The sequence below is a fragment of the Hippopotamus amphibius genome, chromosome 11 (genome assembly GCF_030028045.1).
Source record: "Hippopotamus amphibius kiboko isolate mHipAmp2 chromosome 11, mHipAmp2.hap2, whole genome shotgun sequence".
Lineage (NCBI taxonomy): Eukaryota > Metazoa > Chordata > Mammalia > Artiodactyla > Hippopotamidae > Hippopotamus > Hippopotamus amphibius.
This window is the reverse complement of record NC_080196.1, coordinates 81,727,476-81,750,117: the sequence shown is the minus strand read 5'-3', so window position 1 is coordinate 81,750,117 and position 22,642 is coordinate 81,727,476. Positions and strand designations below refer to the sequence as shown.

Genomic DNA, 22,642 nt, shown 5'->3' with positions numbered 1-22,642 from the left:
GGGCAATGAGAAGTTACTGGAATTCTACCCCGTAAGACTTCTGGGAAACCAAAGTCAGGGAGATAGAGTCAGTTCGTATAAGTTCCAGGAACCGCCGGGAACATGGACGTGGTGGCAGGAGTGTCGCAGCCCCCTTGGCAAGCAAAAGAATGAAGGCCACGTGTGAAAGACAAAATAGAAAGACAGAAGGAGGCTGGATCTATGCTAAAGCAAAGGAACACTTCCCTTCAGTTTCCTCTGAAAGAAAGAAACAAATTCATATTTGTATAACTCATGATTTCTTGGGTTTTCTGTGCCAGGCAGCCAAATGTACATCTGGTGATATAATCATGTTTTTAAAAATGACTGTATGACTGTATCTACACAGTCAATTTTGAGTTAGTCACACCTTTAACTAATTGTTTATCAATTATGAAATTGAAAATATATTAGATCGACTATTTTGCTCAATAAAATGTGTTACTGAAGGGAATAAGTGATTCACATCTTCTGAATACTAGAGAAGAACCTGTTTGGGCTCTGAACTTCTGCTCGTGTGAAACAGACTGTAGACCCTGTGCTCTGTATCCAGAGGCTGATTTAATACCTGTGATTTAGTGTATAACAGCTCTACTAAAACAAGGGTTAAATATTCTCTTATGGTTAGAAGTTCACTAAAAATTGTATTTATTGGCTATTTAATTAAATCATAAAATTTTATCTGGGCCCATAGAAATACTCATTTTTTACCTTGCTTGTCCATATTTTCTAAATTTCCAGTAAGACTATGGAAATTTACTTTCACAATAAGGAAAAAAACCACATTTTTTGGAAAGAACAAATACTACTGAAAAATCAGCATAAGAAAATTGGATCAAGATAGCACAATGCACATACCACTTTCTCCTCTCCCTGCAAATCACTCAAATGTCAGAGATGTCTTTCTGAAAGGGTAGATCCAGAAACCACTAACCATTTCCATTAGCAGAACAGAAATTGTCAGATGTTCCTGGAAGATAAGCTAGCAAGAGCTGCCTGACAAGGGGAGAGAAAAACTTCAGCCTGAAAAATGGTACTAGAGAAAAATGTGTGGAGGGTAAATGCTCATCCAGTAAAAGCACATACCCAGAATGAAAATAAGAAGAGCAGGAAGGCATCGCCCAATTCAGAAGGCAACAGCTGTTTAGAAGAACAGCAGGCAGCAGTTAAACATAATTCTGGGATAAAACCAAAGTGTCCCCTTGGTGACAGAGTGACCACTTGCCTCGGGAGTGGTAGGGGCTGTCCTAGTATGAATGCGGTGGTCTTGGACAGAAAGAATGTTGAGTCGAATTTTACTGGGGCCTTCTAAAAGAATATAGACAGGAGTATGAAAAGGAAAGTTGGGTTCGCCTGAAAAGGAGACAAATTACGATTCTGCAGGACTCTTGTTACTTTGGCATTGATGCCATTTCTTAAAGTGAAGTGTGACAGTTGACACTGACACACTTCACCACTCATACAGGCCCAGACTCCTGTTCTGGGGGAGAGTTTTTGGGAGAAAATGGGTCTACATAACTGCATAAGAAATAACTACATAACTACCTATACTAATCAATCAATCAATCTAGTTCTCCATTAGTGAATATACATCAATCAATTTATCAAGGATCAAAATCAACTGAACAATAGCAATGTAATGATGTCAAAAATAAATAGACGACCCTGAAGGAAAGAGATAACTCAAGGGGAAAAAAGAGAACCTTGAATTTAAGGTTTGATTTAGTACCTTCAGAGTGCTACTACAGCCAAGAAACAAGAACAGATCACAAAATAAAGGAAAAATCAGGGGAAAGAAGATGCGTCAGTAAATTAACAAGAGAACTATTAAATTTTTAACAGTTAATGAAAGGTAAGAGTGTTAATACAACCAAGGCCAAATTAATGACATAAAAGATGAAGTTGAAGGGACAGCCAAGAATGTAGAACAAACATACACACAAAGCCTGAAAAATAGAACAGAACATTCAAGAGATACTGAGATTCAATCCAAAGAAGGCAACAATTATCTAACAACATCATCTAACAACAATCATCTAATATTCAGAAGGAGACAGTGAGAAAATGAAGGGAAAAAATACTTGTTTTAAATGTTAGAAGATATTTATTGAAAATGTATTGAATACCTACCTATTCTGCACCAGATACTGTCATGATTTTGCTTTATTCAAATAAAAATAGGACAAGATCCCTATCCTAAAGAGCTCCTTAAAAATTATACTATTTCACTGTTCCCTTTTATGCAATATTTTAACACTAGCAATTCCTGCCTTGAGACATGATTAGGTCCTACATAAATCTGAACTAATTTTGAAGAAGTTTTTAAATAATATCATAAGGAAAAATAAGTTTTGAAGAAAATATCACTACTCTGTAAATCACTGTTATTTTCACACTTGATGCTGTACCTTAAAATTCTAACAAAAATAAATCTATTTAATATAATAAATAAATAAACATTAGAAGAAAATATGCAGAGCCTGAAGAATGAAAGAGCTCACTTGGTAGTGACTAGGATGAATTTTTTTAAAAAGTTAAAACTGTTAAAATTTCAAGGTTCCAACAATAAAAATAAAATTTACAAAGCTTCCACAGTCATATATAAAGGAATGAGACTGATGAAGACACTGTGCTTCTCCACAGCAATGGACATGAGAGAAGATAATGGACAAATATTTTCAAAATTCTGAAGAAAAATGATTTTAAGCCTGGGATTCTATGTGCAAAAAATTAAGAATTAGTATAATCTATGTATCTATCCCTTAAATTATCTACATCTTCATTTGGTGAGTATATTGGGTAAGATTCATACTGCTAAGATTAATGCAAAATTACCTTATGCAACTTGTATGTTAAAGAAGAAAATGAAATGAAAACTTTATGCAGTGGTTCTGTTAATGGAGGTAAATGATGACACAGAAAGAAAGAATAGGAGAGGATAAGGGAGGGAGAGAGGAGGAGAGAGAGGGAGGGAGGAATTGGTATTCACACTGTCAGATTCAAATAGGAAATTTAAAAGTTTGGTTATATTTCTAAGAACTTCCAAGTCTACTTACCTGTGGAAGCAGATGCTGAATTTTTTAGGGGAAAAAAAAAAATCTGTGGAGATTTTTATTAGGCCTTACCTATTGTAAACATATCATATTTTTAAAAGTCTGGCTTTATATGGCTTTTTACATTTTTGACAAAGAACAATCTGAATTTTTAAGCCACATAATACAATGCCAGGCTATCCCTGACTTCCAGATGCCCCACTTCTCAGCACAGCACGAGATCTCTACTCCCTGGAACACAGGGTCATTCTTTCAGCTGAGACCACTACCCCTGCCTCATTCCCTATTCTCTCTAGAACTGGGGCTTCAGCAGCAAGACTGGGGGTGGGGGTGGGAGAAGAGGAAGGCAGACAGGAAGGAGAGCCCCTGGGGCCCCTCCCCTCGCCCACCAGGAATGTGTCCCTCTCTCTGCCTTTGCTGGAGTTAAACACAGAACAGTTTATTGCATTTGCGTGTTTTGGAAAAGGAAGTCTCTTCATTTCATTTTACACTTAAGCCGCAATGGCTAAGTGCCCACGTTATGATTCCCTTTGGGGTCCAAGTGAAAGAAGAGGGAGAAGCACTGTTTCTATGCAACTACGTGCAAAATTTTAGGAAACCTAGAGAGGCTAGTCATGCATTTTCTTGAGTAACTGGAGGATTCAGGAGAAGCTATAGACCCTTCCATATTTTGCAGTTTGCCAGGGAAGAGGAAAAACCTTAGCATGAAGTAGCTGGAAACAGAAATGGGGAAAGGATGCATGTAGGCCAAGTTCTTAGGACGCTCTGAAAATGATCTGCGAGATAACTGGAAAATGACCCAGGGAATTTAAACCCGCAGAGTAAACCTTTTCTTTGATAGGCATCTTGTCCAGGACTCATGTGGCTGAAGTCCTGGCCTCAAGTTGTGGGCATCATCTTTACTTAGTTAGAGCTTGAGACATCTCACCATCCAGGAAGACACAGGTTTCAACTAGGCTGAAAGTTCAAACAGCACAGAACTCAAAATGTGCTACCTCAGGTATATCATTATGTACAGCAGAAGATTCTAGAACTGTGTTCAATATACTGGCTACAAGCCACATGTGACATTTTAGATTTAAATCAATTACAATTAAAAACAATTAAAATTTTAGTTCCTTACTTACACTAGCTACATTTCAGTGCTAATGCCCCATGTGACGGGGGTACCATATCAGAACAGAAATACATCATTTCTATCACTGCGGAAAGTTCTAAAGGACAGTACTCTTGCAGGGCACTGTTAACACAAATGCAAAGCTTAACTCTGTATATGGAGCTGCCCTGGCAACACCCCACTGTGATTAATGCAGCTAAGAGAAGACTGGACTTACAGACAACCTAAAGTAACTCACATTAGAGACTGTCTTCAGTTAAGCCACCTACCCAATGTTTTAATTTATGTCACTATTGATATTACAATAAAACGGATGAGAAACCTAATTCAAAGTGATTAACCAACTTGCCCCAGGCAACTTTACCTGTGACGGCAGCAGAATATCAAGTTCCCCTTTTCCTATACATTAATTACCCCCAAATACCAAGAATCCTATCTGCATAGAACCTGATATAAGAATTACACAGAGAATGTATCCAATAATTATCTGTTGCATCAATGATGCAATAATTTCAATGCAACACTACAATGATACAATAAATGGATGAATTAATGAACTATAAAGCAGAGCTAGCAGTAAAACCACCCCAGAAACAGGAGGACATGACTCATAGCCTCAGAAGTAAAATTGTGGCTGTGCAGCTGCCAAAGGCAAGCTGGAATTTCAACCAGCCATTTCTCAAAAAACATGTGATGCTTCCCTCATGGTTTTTTGTATCATTCTCTGGCCCACTTGATTAATGCTGTATCTTTTCACTTTTTACGATTTTAATTTCTCTGAACATACAGGGTACCCTAACCACTCTCCTATCCCCACCCCCATTAAAAACAAACTACCCGGACTAGCATGTAATACTTGGGCCCACTTCTCTGGGACTCCTTTGCCTGTCCAGAGAATTTCCATTCAGTGTTGAGGTTTAAGTAAATGCTCTGTGTATCCCACCTACAAAGACCTGCTCCGTTACTAAAGACGTGATCCTCCAACTTCAAAAAAAGGGAATAAATTTTGTGTGCAGGGAGACTGCTGTATGGGGAATGAGAAATAATAACTTGTTTCAAATTTGTAAAATTTTGCACTTTGCCATCTGCTTTAGTTTTCTCTTAAAGCTAGAGGATGATTGACCCTTTCTGAGAATTTTTCCACATTCCCTTCCCCTCCCCTAGTCAAACCAAACCTTTTGAGCCCTGTTCATTACTTACAGGGGATTCACTGACTCCAAAGATGTCTCTGACATCCCTGACAGATTGCTTGTTCTTTTTTCTCATGGTTTGAGTGTAAGTATTATATCTCTTCTTCACTGCAGCTGCTTGGGTTCGAGTCAAAGTAGACAGCAAGGCTTTGCCATCCTCCTCTTCATCACCTGAGATCAGGGTTGATAAACCTACATCTTGCAACCATTCTGCTTCAAGTTCTCCTTCTGTAAAATATTACCAAGGGAAGGTTAGAATATTCTCTGATTGGATGACATGTACATCTGTAAGTCTGTACACATCAATGAGTAAGAAATAATCAGTAAACAACATACTAAGACCATCCTGGACCTCAAGGACATTATGCCAAGTGAAATAAGTCAGACAAAGAAAGACAAACACCAAACACCATCTGATCTTATTATATGTGGAGTTTAAAAACCAAACAAAGTGAAAAGTGAAGTCAGAGAGGAAAAAGTAAATCTGTCTCTACTCCCAAATGATCTCTTTGCTTACACAGAAAATTCTAAGAAATCTAGTAGTAGACAACTACTGGTAAGTGAATTTAGAAAGGTAATGAAATATAAGGTCAAGTACAAAAACCAACTGTACTGCATACCAGCTGCAAACAATTAAAAAATGAGAGAGGTGAGAGAACAAGAGAGAGAGACCCAATTAAAAGATCCCACTAAGAATATAAATAGGCAAGCCACAGACAGTGAAAAAATGTTTGCAATACATATATCTGACAAATACATATATCCAGAATATATGAAGAACTCACAAAATCAATAATAGATAATTTTTTAAAATAGTCAAAAGATTTCACAAAGCAAGATATATGAATGGACAATAAGCACAGGAAAAAGTGTTTGACATCATTAGTCATCAGTGAAATATCATTACAACCACAATGAGATACCTCCACACATCCCTAGAATCATTCATGTCAACAAGTCTTAAACATCAAATGTTGCAAGGATGTGGAGCAGCCAGACTTGTCTGTTAGACACTGCTGGGGGGAGCATGAAGTGGTACAACTACTTTGGGAAAATGCTGGCAGTTTCTGACGTAATTACACATAATCTATGAAAAATACATCCAAGAGAAATAAAAATATATCTCCACCAAAAGACTACTACAAGACTGTTCACAGCAGCCTTATTCACAATGGCCAAAGCTGCAACCAACCAACAAGTTCACTAACAGTTAAATGGATAGACAAATTATGGCATATTCATACAACAGCATACTGACATCATGGGTTGAATCAGGTCCCCGAAAAGACACACTGAAATTCTAACCACCAATATAGGTGAATGTAACCTTATCTGGAAACAGGGTCATTGCAGTTGTAATTAGGATTTAAGTTGAGATGAGGTCATACTGGAGTAGAGTGGGCCCTTACTCTAATATAACTAGTGTCTTTATAAGAAGAGAAGAGACACAGACGAAAACACCGGGAGTAGGCTTCTGACTACAGAGGCAGAAGGGCATGTGTTGTCTACAGGTCAAGGAACAGCGAGGATTGCTGGTAACACCAGAAGCTAAGAGAAAGACCTGCAACAGATTCTTCTCTACGATCTTCAGAGGGAGGAGGGCCCTGCTGATCCCTTGATTCTGGACTTCTAGTCTCCAGAACCACAAGACAACACGTTTCTGCTGTTTTAAGCCATCTAGTTTTGTGGTACTTTGTTCCAGCAGCCCTAGGAAACTAATACAAACTATCACAGAATACAGAGCAATGAAATATTAATATACCAAATGAATCTCAAAAATATCATGTTCAGTGAAAGAAGCTAAACCTAAAACTAATCTATTCTGCAAAAACATCAGAACTGTGGTTGTCTCTGGCCAGGAACAGCAAGTCACGGGAATGCTGAGATTGGGAAAAACCATGAGGAAATTTTCTGAGTTGACTGAAATCTTATCTCGATTAGTGTGAGGTTATAAGGTTAGCATTTGTCAAACCTCACTGAATTGCACACTTAAGATCTGGGCATATGCTTCAAGGGAAAAAATATCAGTAAAATAAATTTAAAACTCCGGTTAGTAGGTATGCTTTTTGTAGGAGTTTATGTTAGCAAACCTGAGAATGTTTTCTATATACTCTAGGCTCGAGTGAAAGAAAAAAAAAATTTGAGGAAAGTAAGAACCAAGTTTCTCATTATTGGAGAAAGGAGTTAAAAATACAGGAAAATGGAAGACAGCAACAAACATTGTGGTGTTGGATTGGAATCGGAGGTTATCAGTATGAACCCATGAGTTTTAATACAGATAGCAAGCTAGCTAGTCAGAAAAAAGAAGTGGAGAATAACATATATTTTCCTTTATGTGTCTTTCTGGATCTGAAAAGGCAAAATGTAAGGATGTGAGTAAAAGGAATAAAAATACCTTCTCTGACGAGGATGGTTCCTGTGAATGTGTTCTCATTACATGTGTGGTGTGACTTTTTATTTCTACTCCTAAGTGAAATATACTAATTGTGGTACATCTGAACTACTATTTTTCAGACCTAGGAAGGATAGACTTGTAGAAAAGGGAATAAAGAACGAAAAAGTTGTTTAAAGTTTCAGTTTATCTTGATAAACTTGTAGTCTTGAGATTAATCACTGGCTAATGAAAACATTCTTAAATGGATACTAAACCACCTCAGTCACACACATTTACTTGTCAATAGGTAGTAGCTGAAGAAGATAACCTACACTTTTAATCTCAGGTGAGTAATTCTGCTCTTTTTGAAAATTAAGGGCAATTATACTTTTTTGGGTCCTCAACCTTCTTGTTTAATTTCACTGGAAACTAGTGTAATTGACATAGGTGACACGGCTTTTATTTTGTGAAGTACAATATTACCCATTCTCTAAATATATTAATCCTAGTATATTCTTCAAAGTTAAATATTTTTAATCCAGAATTACGCTGGTAAATTTTTTTTCTGTCTCTTTCTTTGGTAATTAACAGTCAAGTGTACAGATGTAAAAAACATCAACATGAAAATACTCAGTCTGCTAGATGATTATGAATCCAATCAACAGACAGGTACAGCATCCCTGAGTGGTGAAACGTAAGGGTCAGTTTGGGTTGTGCTGAAGGCCCTTCTTCAGGTCATGTCACCTTGCACAGAAGCCACCCTGAGCCAGACCAGCAGATATAAATCAGTGGGAGCAGGCAGCTGCTAAGCCAAGTTCGACTGATTCACTTGTGAAACCACTAGTGGAATGATTTCTACCTACCAGCAGAACAAGAGAGAGCACACAAAGAAAGACAGCACAGGGGAAGACCAACCTAGCACCTCCCCATCCAGGGGCTTGGCCTCGGCGGGCATCTGCTCTTCCTGAACTCGCAGGCTGTTCTCTTTGATACTTTCTATTTCCCGCCAGAAGTCCTCCATGGAGGCGCTGTCCACGGAGGCTTGAGAGTTGGAGCGGCTGAATGCCGGGGATTGTAGGGATTCATTGGAGAGCATCCTGTCAATTCTTCGGCAGCGAGGAATGGATTTTCTGAGGAAAGAATAGTATCCGTTAATGGAAATAAGTGTCTCTTGCTACGAATCACAAAGTTAAATTTAGGTTTGAAATCAGTGGAGAGATGGAGTTAGTGTGATAGAGAGGGGTCTGAGGGAATCGTCTCCAGTAGGCGGTGGCCCCTCCTTTTCATCCTCTATAATTCATAATGATGTTGTGGCCATGTGGGAGTTACCACAGAAATAGTTTTTATGACTTTCACACACTCATAGTAGGAAGTTGTTTATATCAGTCAAAACATAAATGTAAACGTTAGCCCTTTAATGGATCCAAGGTGATGTCAGAGAAAAGTGAAAAAAGCTGGCTGCTCACATCCAATGGGGTGGCTACTATGAAAAAAAAACCGTGCAAGCATCGGCGAGGATGTGGAGAAACTGAATCCTTGTTCATTGTTGGCGGACATGTGAAATGGAGCATCCTCTGTGGAAAACAGCATGGCAGTCTCTCAAAAAATCTAACGGAACTACCATGTGATCCAGCAATTCCACTCCTGGGTGTACACACAAAAGAACTGAAAGCACAGTCTTGAAGAGACGCATGTACATTCATGTTCCCGATAGTGGCCCACGACAGCCACAGGGCAGAAGTAACGCAAACGTCCAGTGGCAGACAAAGGGATAAGCAAAATGTGCTCTGTACATACAATGAAATGTTATTCAGCCTAAAAAGAAAAGAAATTCTGACATGTGCTACAATGTGGATGAAACTTGAGGACACCATGCTAAGTGAAATAAGCCAGTCACAGAAACAGAAATGCTGTATGATTCCACTTATATGAGGGACCTAAAGGAGTCAAACTCTCAGAGACAGAAAGTAGAATGGTGGTTGTAAGGGTCTGTGGGGAAGCAGGCATGGCGAGTTACTGTTTAATGGGTGGAGGGTTTCAGTTTCACAAGACGAACAAGGTCTGGAGCTGGATGGTGGAAAAGGTTGCACAACGGTGTGAATGTACTTCACAGCACTGAGCTGTATGCTTAAAATGGTTCATAGGGTCAATTTTATGTCACGTATTGTACCAGAATTTAAAAACAAATATCTTTTAATTTAAAGATACCTTTTTTTAACGTTGGCTGCTGAGATAATGAGCTGGTGAGAAGAAATAACCCATTGCATTAAATGGAAAAACTCTGTATCAGGACAGGGAAGTGGGGCACGGAACTGCATCACCACCAAGGGCAGCAACCACATGCTCAGGGGGGCAGTGAAGCTGCAGGCATCAGCACCCAGCAGGACCACCGTCAGCCCAGTGGATGGATGACAGCTGGACACGGCACGGAGAAGTTCCATGGGGTACTTTCCTCGTGGGACTGCTGCGAGGACAAAGTGAGTGAGCCCAAGTAAAGCATTTAGGACATGAAAACATCCAACAGATGTTAGTCTGAAAAATAAGAGACACAGCAGGGGAGACAGATGCCAAAATGTTGGAATCCTGAGAGATGTTGGAGGTTTACATAAAAATAAAACAAAACATTTTATGTGAGGTGGTGTGTTAACTAACCTTACTGCAGTAATCATTTAAGCAACAGATACATACATCAAATCATCAGGTTGTACACCTTACATTTACGCAAAGTTACATGTCAATTATATCTCAATAAAGCTGGAAAATGCTTAAAATGTTTGACTCCTATGATATATGATTGACACATATGACGCTTCTTAGGAACAGAATGTTTGATTACATAGAACACTTCAGTCCCCAGCTGAAGTAATTCAGGAAGAATAACTGAATTACTTTATGCAGTATGATCTGTTCTTATTCTTACATGATTTTTTTCTTTTTAATTTTCTAACTGGAGTATGTGTGCAACTCCTGTTGAAGAACTCCTCCACCCTTGCCTCTTCTCCTTGAGTCCATGTGGAATTGAACCAAAAGGTTGAGACTACTTCTTAACCAACACGTGGTCAGAGCTGTTTCACCCAAAACAAGAACTCCGGCCAGAAAGAGCAATGGGAGTGTCACGTCCAGCTGACTCGCTTAGGACACTCAGAGCAGCAGTGGCCTGCTACCAAACTTGGCCACGTCCTTACAGCACATGTAAAGCACACTGATAGGCACGCGAGTACAAAAAGAAAGGGGAATAAGAAAAAAAATTTCATATGCTTATATGGTCTATACCTCTAGGAATCGTAGATTTCTCAATTGCCTTTAGTAGAAATTTCTAGAATTTGATCAGCAATCCTGGGACTGTACCATACTGTAAGGAGTTCTAGTTTTGCGGTGAGTTAGCCAGCTTATTTTTAAAACTCAGAGCATTTCAGGAAAATATTAGATATCCATTTTTATTTTTTTTTATTCTGTGTTGTGTGATAAAAATAATTTTAGGTAGCTTTGTTTGATAAGTGGGTGATAAGAGTTCTTCACGGAATTCCTTATTATAGTTTGACAAGACAGACATTCTAGTGGTTGAAATACATATGAAGTCAACTCAGGTTATCAAGACAGTTACTGCCCCCTTTATTATTTTTAAGCTCTCAAGCCTCTTCTCTTTTGCAATAAGACCACTAACAAATTCATAGAATTCTAGTATATAAACACCTACTTCTGTGAAACTGTAATCGATTACCACTGCTCACAAAGCCTGCTGCCCTCCATGTACCACATTCAGAAAAAGCATATAGGTGCCCAAAACTTTCTCTAGTTCTAGATTTTTGGGGGCTTTTATTCTTTTAAAATGAATATGATTGACTTGTAAAAAAAATTAATAGCCTTAACAGAAGACATGGACTAAGTTTTTAAAAATTATAAGGCAGTATAAGCATAAAAGTTTAAGTAATACACAATTTATAAAGCAGAAGCTGAAGGTCTCCTCCCACCTGTATCATAATATATTGTCCTATAAGCTGCTTTGCCCTCCTCACTCAAAAACATGTCACAGATAACTTTTCCATGCCAATGCAGAGATATCACCTCAATGGCCTCATGGAAAAGCATACTTATTTCAGAAAGTAAGCAAACATGCAGATACACCTAAGCATTGAAAATGTTTGAAAAGGTGAGAAATTTGGGAAATATTAAGTGAATCTTAGAGGATGAGGAGCATATATATGTAGGGCTAATAATGAGTGTTTTAATTATAGCACAGTTTCTTACTCATGCAAAGGGAAGACTGGTGGAATCTTGGAGAAGAGATCATCATAAACTTCTGCTGGGAGCCGGAGGATCAGATGTGAGATACAGGTCATGAACATCTGCGAAACCCATTGGTTTCATCTGAGGCAATCCACCCAAAGAATCCTTTAATTGCAATGGTCAACTATTTTTTTTTTTTTTGGCAAAGAAGTCAGACAGCATTTTTGGGATAAGCACATTTGGAAGAGTTCTCGGTTTTTTAGTTAAGGATCCAACTATTTCCCCCTTCACCCCTGGGTAGAGTAGGGACCGTGACCTTCCGGTCTTAAAGCATTACATAATTGGGACGCTAGCGCTCACCCAACACTTTGATGAGCCTCACAGCTCCATATCTCACCATATTAGGATAAAAAGAGCTTCAGCTTCATCAGCTCTTTGTTATTTCTTATTCCAAAACAACACCAGGAAAACATTACATGAAAAACAGAATGCAACTGTTACACAGCAATATATGGCAACTTCTGTTAGGAAAACACCATTAGGTTTGGTTGTTTGTTTGATTTTGGCCACACTGCACTGCATGTGGGATCTAGTTCCCTAACCAGGGATGGAACCCACTGGGGTGGAAGTGCGGGGGTCTTAACCACTGGACCCCCAGGGAAGTCCCAAAACACAATTAGGTTTAAAATTAGATTTAAGTGGATGGTAATTACCATAAATTCCAAGTGGCATTAATTTAAAAAAAAAGATTTTATTATTCCATTTTCCCCTCCATAATCTTTTTAGAAATACCTTTTATTATATTTTAACTATTACTGGAGATGCTACAACTTCAGAACAATGTAAATAACATATGAGTTTAATTCTCTCTCCACCCCTTTTATATTACTATTGTCATACATGTTGCTTTTTCACATGATTACACCCCACAGTAGCTATTATTTTTGTTTCTTTTAAAAAGTCAATAATCTTTTTTAAAATTAAGTAAGTAGTCTTTTACTTTTATCCCTTCTGGTGCTCTTCATCCTTTTTGCACGTCCATGTATCCATAACAGATCATTCCACTTAGTTTTGAGAACCTCCTTTGGCATCTCCTCTTTCTTCCTTTAGCAGTTCTTGTATTATGGATCTGCTGGCAACAAATCCCCTCATATTGCTCTCTGAATATGTCCCTAATTCATTTCCATCTTTGATGAATATGTTTCCTGGGCATAGGACTCCAGGCTGGCAGTTTTTAATGTTGTTTTTATAATCCTTTTAAAGATGTCATTCCATTGTCGTCTGTATTCTTGATTCTAATGAAAAGTCAATAATTCTTACTGACATTCTTCTAAATATGTTTTTCCTCTTCAACTGCTTTTAATAGATTTTTTCCTTTATCTTTTGTTTTTATAAGCTTAATAACAAAATGCCTAGATTGTGGTTTTATTTGTATTTATGCTGCTTAAGATTTACTGAGCCTCTTGAATCTGTGGGTAGATGTATTTCATCAGTTTTGGGGTAGTCTGATCCATTTTCTCTTCAAATATTTCTCGTGTCCACCGCTCTCTCCTCTTCTTCTGGAACTCCAGTAACACAACCATTTGATGTTGTCCCAAATGTCCTTCACGATGTGCTTTGTTTCCCCTTCAACACTTACTCCTTGGGCTTCAGCTTAGGGAATTTCTATGACCCTGTCTTCAGGTTCACTTTTCCTTTCTTCTATGTGTCCAGTCCTTGCCAGGACCATCCAGTGAATGCTTCAAGTCTGATACCATGTTTTTTCATATCAAGAATGTCCAATTAATTAGTTCTTTTTGAAGATTCTATTTTTCTGTTGACATTATTCATCCTTTATCCATTTTGTCTTTAACATACTTGTTATTTGAAAGTTGTTGCCTCTTAATGCCAACATCCGTGCTATTGGTGCATCTGCTAATATTGATCAAAAAACAGTCGGCTGCTTATGAATCATATTTTCCTTTTCTTTTACAAATTTCACAATTTTTTTTCTTGTATGGCAGATACTGTTTTTAAAAGAACTCTAGAAAACTGAAGTAAATAGTAATTTGCCCAAGAAGGGCAAGCTTTCTGTCTGGTAATTGAAATGAGGTACAGATCACTTCAAGCCATTTAAGGAGCTGAGGTGGGTCTGGGCCGAGATGCAACTTTAATCAGTTTTAGGTTACTTCTGGTTCCAAATGCTTTGAGGGGAGATCTGTCCTGTGTGTATTACAGGTTCCCCACTCAAGAAGGCTTTGGGATAAACACCACGGGACTATAGAAACTGCTCTCTACTTTAGAGCCTAGCCCTGAGCTTCCTGTGTTATTAGGCTCTCAGCAAAATCCCAAGGAGGAGAGTTGTCAGACATGGAGAACTAGCTCTGCATTTGGGGCTTTGACAGATTCCAACCTTCTGCACCAGTGCAGGCAGCTACTAACCGCTCCACGGGTGTCTCCTCTGCCTAGGCAGGTGTGATGGTCTCCCCAGCAGTGCACAAACTTGGGGAGAGACACACGCTGACAGAAGGAAGTGACTGTCAGGCTCTGTCCACCTAGGAAGAGCTTGCCCCTCCCTGGAACTGAGTTCCTTTAGGCTTCTTATGTCCACAGCTCTCCCTTATAGCTTTTAAAACATATAATTTTGCACGCATCCTCTCTTCTCTCATTGCAACAATGAGAAAGACAATCAGCCAAAACCTAGTCTGTGTTCTAACTGGAAGTGGAACTCTCACAAAACACTGTAAACACCTCAGATATTTTTTAAACACTGTATTTACTAATGAACTGCTTGCTCTGTCTAACCACAAGTTCTATTGTTCTGAGTACATTCCACAGAATATTTCAAAAAGATACACTTCTTGCTAAGAAATACTCTGTGGCCTTTATTACTTCTTATTTTATAAAGAATTTCACATGAAACAACTTAGTATCATACACATGACATCATTTGATCCTCACATTAACCTCAGGAAGTGGTCAAAGTATCATACGTCTCATACAATGAGGGAGAGTTACAGAGAGTAAAGTGAAGATGCAGTAACTTCCCACCACGATTACAATACAGTGCAATTTTTCTCTGTGGCTTCATGGCCCAGCATGTCCTGTCCTCAAGTGTCTTATCCAGTCTCACCTTACATCACTTTCCCCTGGCATCAGTACCAGGCCGGCTAATCTTTTCTCAGTTTCTCTAAAAAGCCAAGTTCTTCCTTCCCTTAGGAAATTTTCTCTTACTGGTTTTTTCTGGCTGGAACATTCTGTCTATTTCCTTGGCAAGATGCTTCTCATCATTCAGCCCCTAATGTAAATGTCATCTCCTCGGGAGCTTTTCCTGGCCACCCTAGCACAGCATTCCTCCAATTATGCTTCGTCTCAGCTTTCTGCATTTCCTTCTTCTCACTCACCAACAACATACCCTTTACCTGTTCACCTACTTCACATTTGGAACTATTTTCCCCACTAGAATATAGAGGAACCAGTCTGTCTTATTTACACAGTATCTGGCCAATAGTAGGAACTCAGAAATATCTGCTGAATGAATGACTAGTGACAGTGAAGCCAGGATATGAATCCATACCTTTTCAACTCTGTCCAAATGCTTTCCCTCCAGTAATCCTTCTTAATTTCAAACGTCTCCCCAGGTATTTGTGTATCTGTGAATAGCTCTACATATTTTTATACCAAGGAAGGACCATAACGTTGCGATGTAGAGAAAAACTCCGAAGCCAGCTGGTCCAGGTTTGAATGCTGGCTCTGCTGTTTCCTAGATCTACAACCTTGAGCAAGCTATTGAACCTCTGGGCCTACATTTCCTAATCTGTAAAATGGGAGTATTAATTACATACATGCCCTGGGTTATTACAAGAATTAACTAAGCAAATATATGTAAAATGCATAGCACACAGTAATCCCATGTGGTAAGTTATTACTATAATTTAACTGATTTGTTAGCATGCCTATGGCTAGGTTTAGCATCAGGCTATAACAGGTGGTAAAATATCACAGGGGCACTAAAATGCCAATGGGAATATAATGAGGTCAATAAAACTGCATTTATCAGAACTTGTCTCTGATCCAACCCCATTCCCCAGCCTTGTTTCTGCAACTCCCTTAGGCCAGAAGTGACCATCTGACACAATTCTGGCCAAGTCACATAAGAAAAATCCCTCTCCACGGTTTCAGCGTAATCTTCTGTTTTCCTAATATTAGTGCTATCCCTTTCTCTTCTTACTTCTCCCTTACTGGAATGTAGAGAAGATGATTGGTGCCTCAGCAGCCATCCTGCAACCATGAAAGAAAAGCCATGAAAACTGCAGTGATCAGCCTTGATATTATTGAGTCTCAGAAATAACCTCCGATGCTGCCTATTCTCTGGACTTCCAGAAATGTGAGAAAAATAAATTCCTATTTTTAAAAATTACTCTAATCTTTGTTGTTGGTATTGTTACTTGCAGTCCAAATGATTCCTAAGTGATGCAACAGAAGGAATACTTTAGTCAAGTAAGATTAGATAGTCAGTAACCTGCCTCCTAAAAGAAGGTGGAATCTAATGTAATGATTTTCCATGTTAAAGGCGGCCAAATTATTAGCCTAACTCCAGTCTTGGTCTGGTCTTGATCATTACACGATGGAGTTAAACTTCATTCCTGCTGAAGACCTCCCTGCTTAAATATACACGGAATATATTCACATGGCCCTCAAATCAAACATATTCCAAACTTCAGGAAGAATATATCAAAATCAAAGATGTCCCCCTCTCCTTCTGAAAGAAGAGGACTGCATGCCCCTCTGTCATCGTTACTACTGAATGATGCTGGCAGCAGCACAGCATGGCCATCTAGAGAACTCATCTTGGATCCTGACCGCAGCAGACCTGTGCAGCAGGGTTCTTGCAAGAGAAAACTCTGGCTCAGAAAGAGAAAAACAAACACCGTATGCTAACTCATATATATGGAATCTAAAAAAATGGTACAGATCAACCCAGTGACAGGGCAAGAAAAAAGATGCAGATGTAGAGAACAGACTTGAGGAAATGGGGCGGGGGGCAAAGGGGAAGCCTGGGCGAAGTGAGAGAGTAGCACTGACATATATACACTACCAAATGTAAAACAGATAGCTAGTGGGAAGCTGCTGCTCAATTTGTTGATGGCTGATGACTTAGAGGGCTGGCACAGGGAAGGTGGGAAGGTGAGAAGGAGTTGCGGGAGGGAGGGGACATGGAGATATATGTATAAACATAGCTGATTCGCTTTGTTGTACAGCAGAAACTGGCAAAACGGGGTAAAGCAATTATATTCTAATAAAGAGCTGGGAAAAAAAAAAAAAAAAAAACCTCTGGCTCTCCCTGCCTAAATATACACGGAATATATTCTGTGTCTAGTGATAGACACTGGACACAGTCCCAGTCATGCAGCCGTCTGCCCTCTTAGCTTCCTGGGAGGCCACTCAGAATGATAAAGAAAGAGGACAAATCCCTTGTTTTCAGGCTCTGGCTTCTCAATATCCTTGGATTCTAACATGCTTATAAACAAGCTCAACTTGGATGTCTTGGAAAAAGCACTTGAAAGGCAATGGTGATAAAAAGAAGCTATGGTTTCAGATTAATAGAAGCAAGAACACAGAGGAGGTTCCCACTCTCTCTCAGGCCCCGACGCGGGTCGTTCATTATCATTCTGGCATCCTCTCCTTCTCATCCTGCCAGCCCAGTTTTCTGTTCTCTTCCTGGCCTTCCTCAGCCCTCCTAGGGGAATGAGAAGAAGGCTGATGAAGCTTTTCCCTCAAAAGGTAAACAGGTCTGCCTGAACCTCTCTGTTGGCAGAAAAAGATACAGAAAAATGTGTTTGTAGATTAGGGGGAGCCTTAAAACAGCAAACAAATCTCAGTCACTCAGCAGGGAATATCTGAAATGGTTTTGAAAGCTAGAATTCTTTTTAACGGATTGAGGTTCACAGCAGCAATTAAATTCTTATGCAGCTAGGAATCACCTCTGAGCACAGGCACTGGGCTGGGAATGGGGCAAGTGAGGCTAAGGAAATAACTTTCAACAACGATACACTGAACCCCAGTACTGACTAAAGAGGAGACTCAAATGGGGACACAAGCTCTTCCGTAAGAGAGAAGGACAGAACCTTTTCCTGGGAGTGGGGAAGAGCAGCAGGATTTTCTCTTCTACTGTGAAAGGGAAGCAACTCCACATGCTTGACTTTGAAGGAAAGTAACTGCTATGTTCTGTCTACCAAGAAAAGGCCATTAAATAAGATCAATGCTTGTCATTACCACACAATTAGAATACATCACTTACATGGTTACCTACAAATATACACATGGCAAAACCAAAACATAATGGTTCTTAAATTGCCCCTACTTTGGCTGAGGGGAGGGGGAAGTGGAGAGTGATTGCTAATGGGTGTGGGGTTTCTTTTCGGAATGATGAACACGTTCTGGAATTAGTGGTGATGTTAGCATAACTTTGTGAATATACTAAAAACCAATGAACTGTATACACTTCAAAAGGATGAATTTTCTGTTATATGAATTATATCTCATTTTTTTAAAATTGTATGAGCAAAAAAATCACTTTTAATTTTTTTTTTTTTTTTGATAATTAAAAGTGTTTGACACTGACAATACCAAACCCTGGTGAGGATGCAGAGCAAGAAGAATTTTCATTCATTGCTGATAGGAATGAAAAATGGTACAGCCACTTTAGAAGACAGTTTGGTTGTTTCTTAAAACTAAACACACTCTTACTATACAATCCAGCAATCACTCTCTCCTCAGTATTTACCCAGAGGAGCTGAAAATTTATGTTCACACAAAAACCTGCACGTGGATATTCACAGAAGTTCTATGTTCATAACTGACAAAACTTGGAAACCACCAAGAAATCCTTTAGTAAGTGCATGGACAAACAGTGGTATAGCCAGATAATGGAATATTATTCGGTGCTAAAAAGAAATGTATCAAGACACGTAAAGACATGGGAGAATCGTAAATGCATATTATGAAGCTAAAGAAGCCAATCTGAAAAGGCTACATACTGTATGATTCCAACTATATGACATGCTGGTAAAGGCAAAACTATGAAGACAGTAAAAAGATCAGTGGTTGTCAGAGCTTCCGGGTGGCAGGGGATGTGGGAGGGGAAAGGAAAGATGAACACGTGGAATACAAAGGATGTTTAGGGCAGTGAAAATGTTCTGTGGGATACCATACACTTGTCCAAACCTAGAGAATGTAAACTATGGACTTTGGGTGATTATGACGTGTCAACATAGGTTTATCAATTGTAACAAATGTACCTCTCTGGTGGGGGGTGTTGTTAATGGGGGAGGCTGTGCATGTGTGGGGCCGGGGAGGCGAATGGGAAATCTCTGGTCCTTCCCCTCAATTTTGCTGTGAACCTAAAACTTCTCTATAAACTCTTTAAAAAAAAAAAAGTACTTGGGAATTTCAAAATAAAAATAAACTTAGAAAAAAGCAAAAAAAAAAAAAAAAATCAAATTTTCAAAAAGATCCATGGGTTTAGAAAGAAGGAAAGATACTTCTATGAAAAGCTACCAGCTGCTTTGAGCAAAGAAAAACAATCACAGATGGGAAATAGTCCAATCTACTCAAATAATAATCATCTAAATAAGAGACAGGCTGCAATGTCTGCTATGCAGGCAAAGGAAATCACCGAGTATAAATGTTTTATGTTCTGTCTGTTTTAAAACTAATATGCAGTTTATGAGCTTGATGTATATATTGATTTTGGTGAAGCTCAGTCAATCCCGCAAGTGACTCTTATCACATTATCCTCAAGGCAAGTTAAAATTATGAGTGGAAGACTAGTTTGCTGACATCTAAACGTTGATCAGAGGTTCATACTTTTTATTAAAATAGGAGATGCCGAGGAAAGAATCTATAAGACAGAATGTGAGCAAAAAGCAGCTTTCCCCCTTGCTCTTTAATAGAATCCTATCCTTTATCCATTCAGCGACATGTGTCACTATAAGAGTCTTGGTAATTTATATATTTTGTGCTTCTTAGATCACTCTTCTCCATGTAACCTGAATAAGCAATCTTTAAAAGTTGTCTTTTAATATAAAAAGTAAGCTACATATTCCCTCTAATTTTCAGTACCAAACTGCAGTGTATATTTTTACTATGCAGTTTTGAGGAGCCTGCTGTGGCTGGTATTGCTATGTCTGACTTTCAAGGTAATTAAACAGATGAGTCCCCCATTCTGGTGTCCTCTGAGGCTCTGCCCTCGTTTTCCAGCTCCCTGTGTGCCTCTCTGGTGCTGTGACGATTTGCTACAATGCAACCATTCAACCTCTGTTTCCTCCACATCTCTGGTCTCTACTTATTGTCATTATTACCCAGACATTAACATCAGCCATGCAATGTGAAAATGTTATTTTACGGCATCCTTGTACTGTTTTTCAATTTCTTTTGTCTGTTGCCTCTCTCCAGCTCCGCAAATTCGATAATAGCAGGACAGATGCACAAACAGGATCTATGGGATTATCAGGCAGTATCACACGGTCATTCTCACGTGGATGGGCCTTAAAGACCTCTGTGGTCCATGCTGACAAGGCTTTCCCTGAAGTGCGACTGAGCTTCCTCCTCACAGGGCACCGGAGTCAGCTCAGCTTTAAACTATTTGGTACAGAATCCAAAATAGAATATAAATCCAATTTATTACATTCCGACAGGAGTGAGTTGGCCATTTGGATGAATAATTATCAACATCCCTTGATTTCTCATCTTTCACAATATACTTTTCCACACTCAGACTCACTCCATGATGGCTTTAAGTCCATAGGGTCCAACTGAGCAATAACCATTTTGTGTTCCATTTGTTTTCACTGTCTAACTTTAAGATGGCTGTTTCCTAACTTCCCTACAAACAGCTTTGAATTGGAGAGCCATAACTAGGATTTCCAATGACACAGAGGATCCTAGATTTGGAGAGCTGAGAGGGATTCTGAGAAATGCCAAATAAAACACCATGTTTTATAGATAAGAAAAATGAAGCTCAGAGAGGTCAAGTAATCATCCAAGATCACAGAGCTAATTACTGAGAGACAGAACTACGAGGGTGAGTCAAAAATTATCCGCACTCTGGTTATATTAAAACTTGTAAATGCTCCAGCCAGAGTGTGGATAATTTTTGACTCACCCTTGTACAAACTTAGCCTCCTGACGCCTTATTCCATGCTCTTTCCCCCCAACTACCAGTCTCCTAATTCATTTATGCTTTAATCTTCACTCACTCACCAAAATAAATAAATAAATAAATAAAGCTTCACATTTTCACATTAGAGATTATCCTCTTTGTCCACTTAATGTATTCCTGAAAGAGCGCATGCTAAAATCATCAAGCAGATAATATTTTTATCATATGTTGGAAATTATGTCCCTAGTCAGTTTTCATTAAGGGACAAAGAGAGTTATATACAAAAATGCCCCACAAAATAAAGATTTTTTAAAAAAATAAAGTTCTCTAAAAATCTGAAAGTGAGCTAACAAAACTGGCAAGTATAGCAGACCAAATACACCAACTATCTAAGTTGTATATAAAATACAGACAGATAACACACATTAAAAAACAACTGCTATATATCCAATATAAAAGGAATATATTAGCACTACTAAATATAAATCACATTTTTAATTTATCCATTGGTCAGTATATTAGAATACATTAGAATTTATTGAAATAGTATCAATAATTCATTCTATTTTAAAGCCATTCAAGGTAGTAGAAGCTAAGACTCGCATTTTATTCAGCTTTCCTTCTGTCATATAGAGACAATTGCCAAGTATCCCAGCCAGGTTAAAGTAAAATACATTCTAAAGTCACATTTTTGTTATTGTTGCTGTTGGTAATCATCATCACCACCACCACCATCACCCACCTGAAGGCATTTTAAATTAGTTCTCTACCCCACCCTTTCCAATTTACTCAAAACACTGTTCATCACCAGATAGATTCCTTAAGCAAATCAAAGAGCCAGCGGTAAGAGCACTTCACACTCTCTAAATACCATAAAAATGACTGTTGGGACTAGAGTCCCCAAAGTCCCTCTCACAGGATGAAAAAGAAAACCACAGAGAGGTAACCTGAATGCCTTAGGTTCAAGGTGATTTGGAAAGACAAGAGCTGTAGGTTTCACCAAAGGAGAATCAAAGAACTACTTTCATACTGGCTGACACTTCACGTGGCGGGGCTCTGAAGCTCCGCCCACATTCAAGACGAATGGCTTTAGTAGTTCAATATCTAATCCCTGACTGATCAATAGTTTATGCCACTGGGGATGGAGAGTGATTTCCTGACAATCATCTTAGTCAGATAAAGCTTTTTCTTTCTAAGTGAAGTAAACCACCAGGAAGTTTTCCCTTCTCGAAGGCTTCCTGTCCACTCACTTTCCAATAACATTACTTTTTTCTTTACCACTGGCTGAGATTAATTATGTTAGTCAATAATCCCGTGAACAGACTCTGTTATGAGCAAATCCACTGAGCTTTAATCTACTTTTTAAAAAATACAAATGACACAAAGGAATTAGGTCTTGCATCTGACTGTATTTACTTTCACTTACTTTAAAAAGAAGCTGCCACTTAAAATTATGGCTTTTTTTTTCTTTAATGAATGGGCAAGAAAGTTTTCATTTTTGTTTCCATTTTCCATGCAAAA

The 22,642-nt window shown here is 38.7% G+C and overlaps 1 protein-coding gene across 5 annotated transcripts in view; it reads right to left on the bottom strand.

The window, feature by feature from the left end:
• Nucleotides 1-22,642, bottom strand: part of ARHGAP28 (Rho GTPase activating protein 28) — a 201,189-nt gene that overhangs the window by 59,718 nt on the left and 118,829 nt on the right. For 4 of the 5 annotated variants that reach the window (XM_057700454.1, XM_057700451.1, XM_057700452.1 and 1 more), the window contains exons 2-3: nt 8,668-8,882; nt 5,389-5,606 (exon numbers count right to left, since the gene is read on the bottom strand). In XM_057700454.1, coding sequence (XP_057556437.1) covers nt 5,389-5,606; nt 8,668-8,848 — 399 coding nt within the window. In that variant the 5' untranslated portion in view covers nt 8,849-8,882. Of the gene's footprint in view, nt 1-3,898; nt 3,991-5,388; nt 5,607-8,667; nt 8,883-22,642 lie in introns of those variants that run through there. The other variant, XM_057700455.1, reaches the window with a different exon arrangement.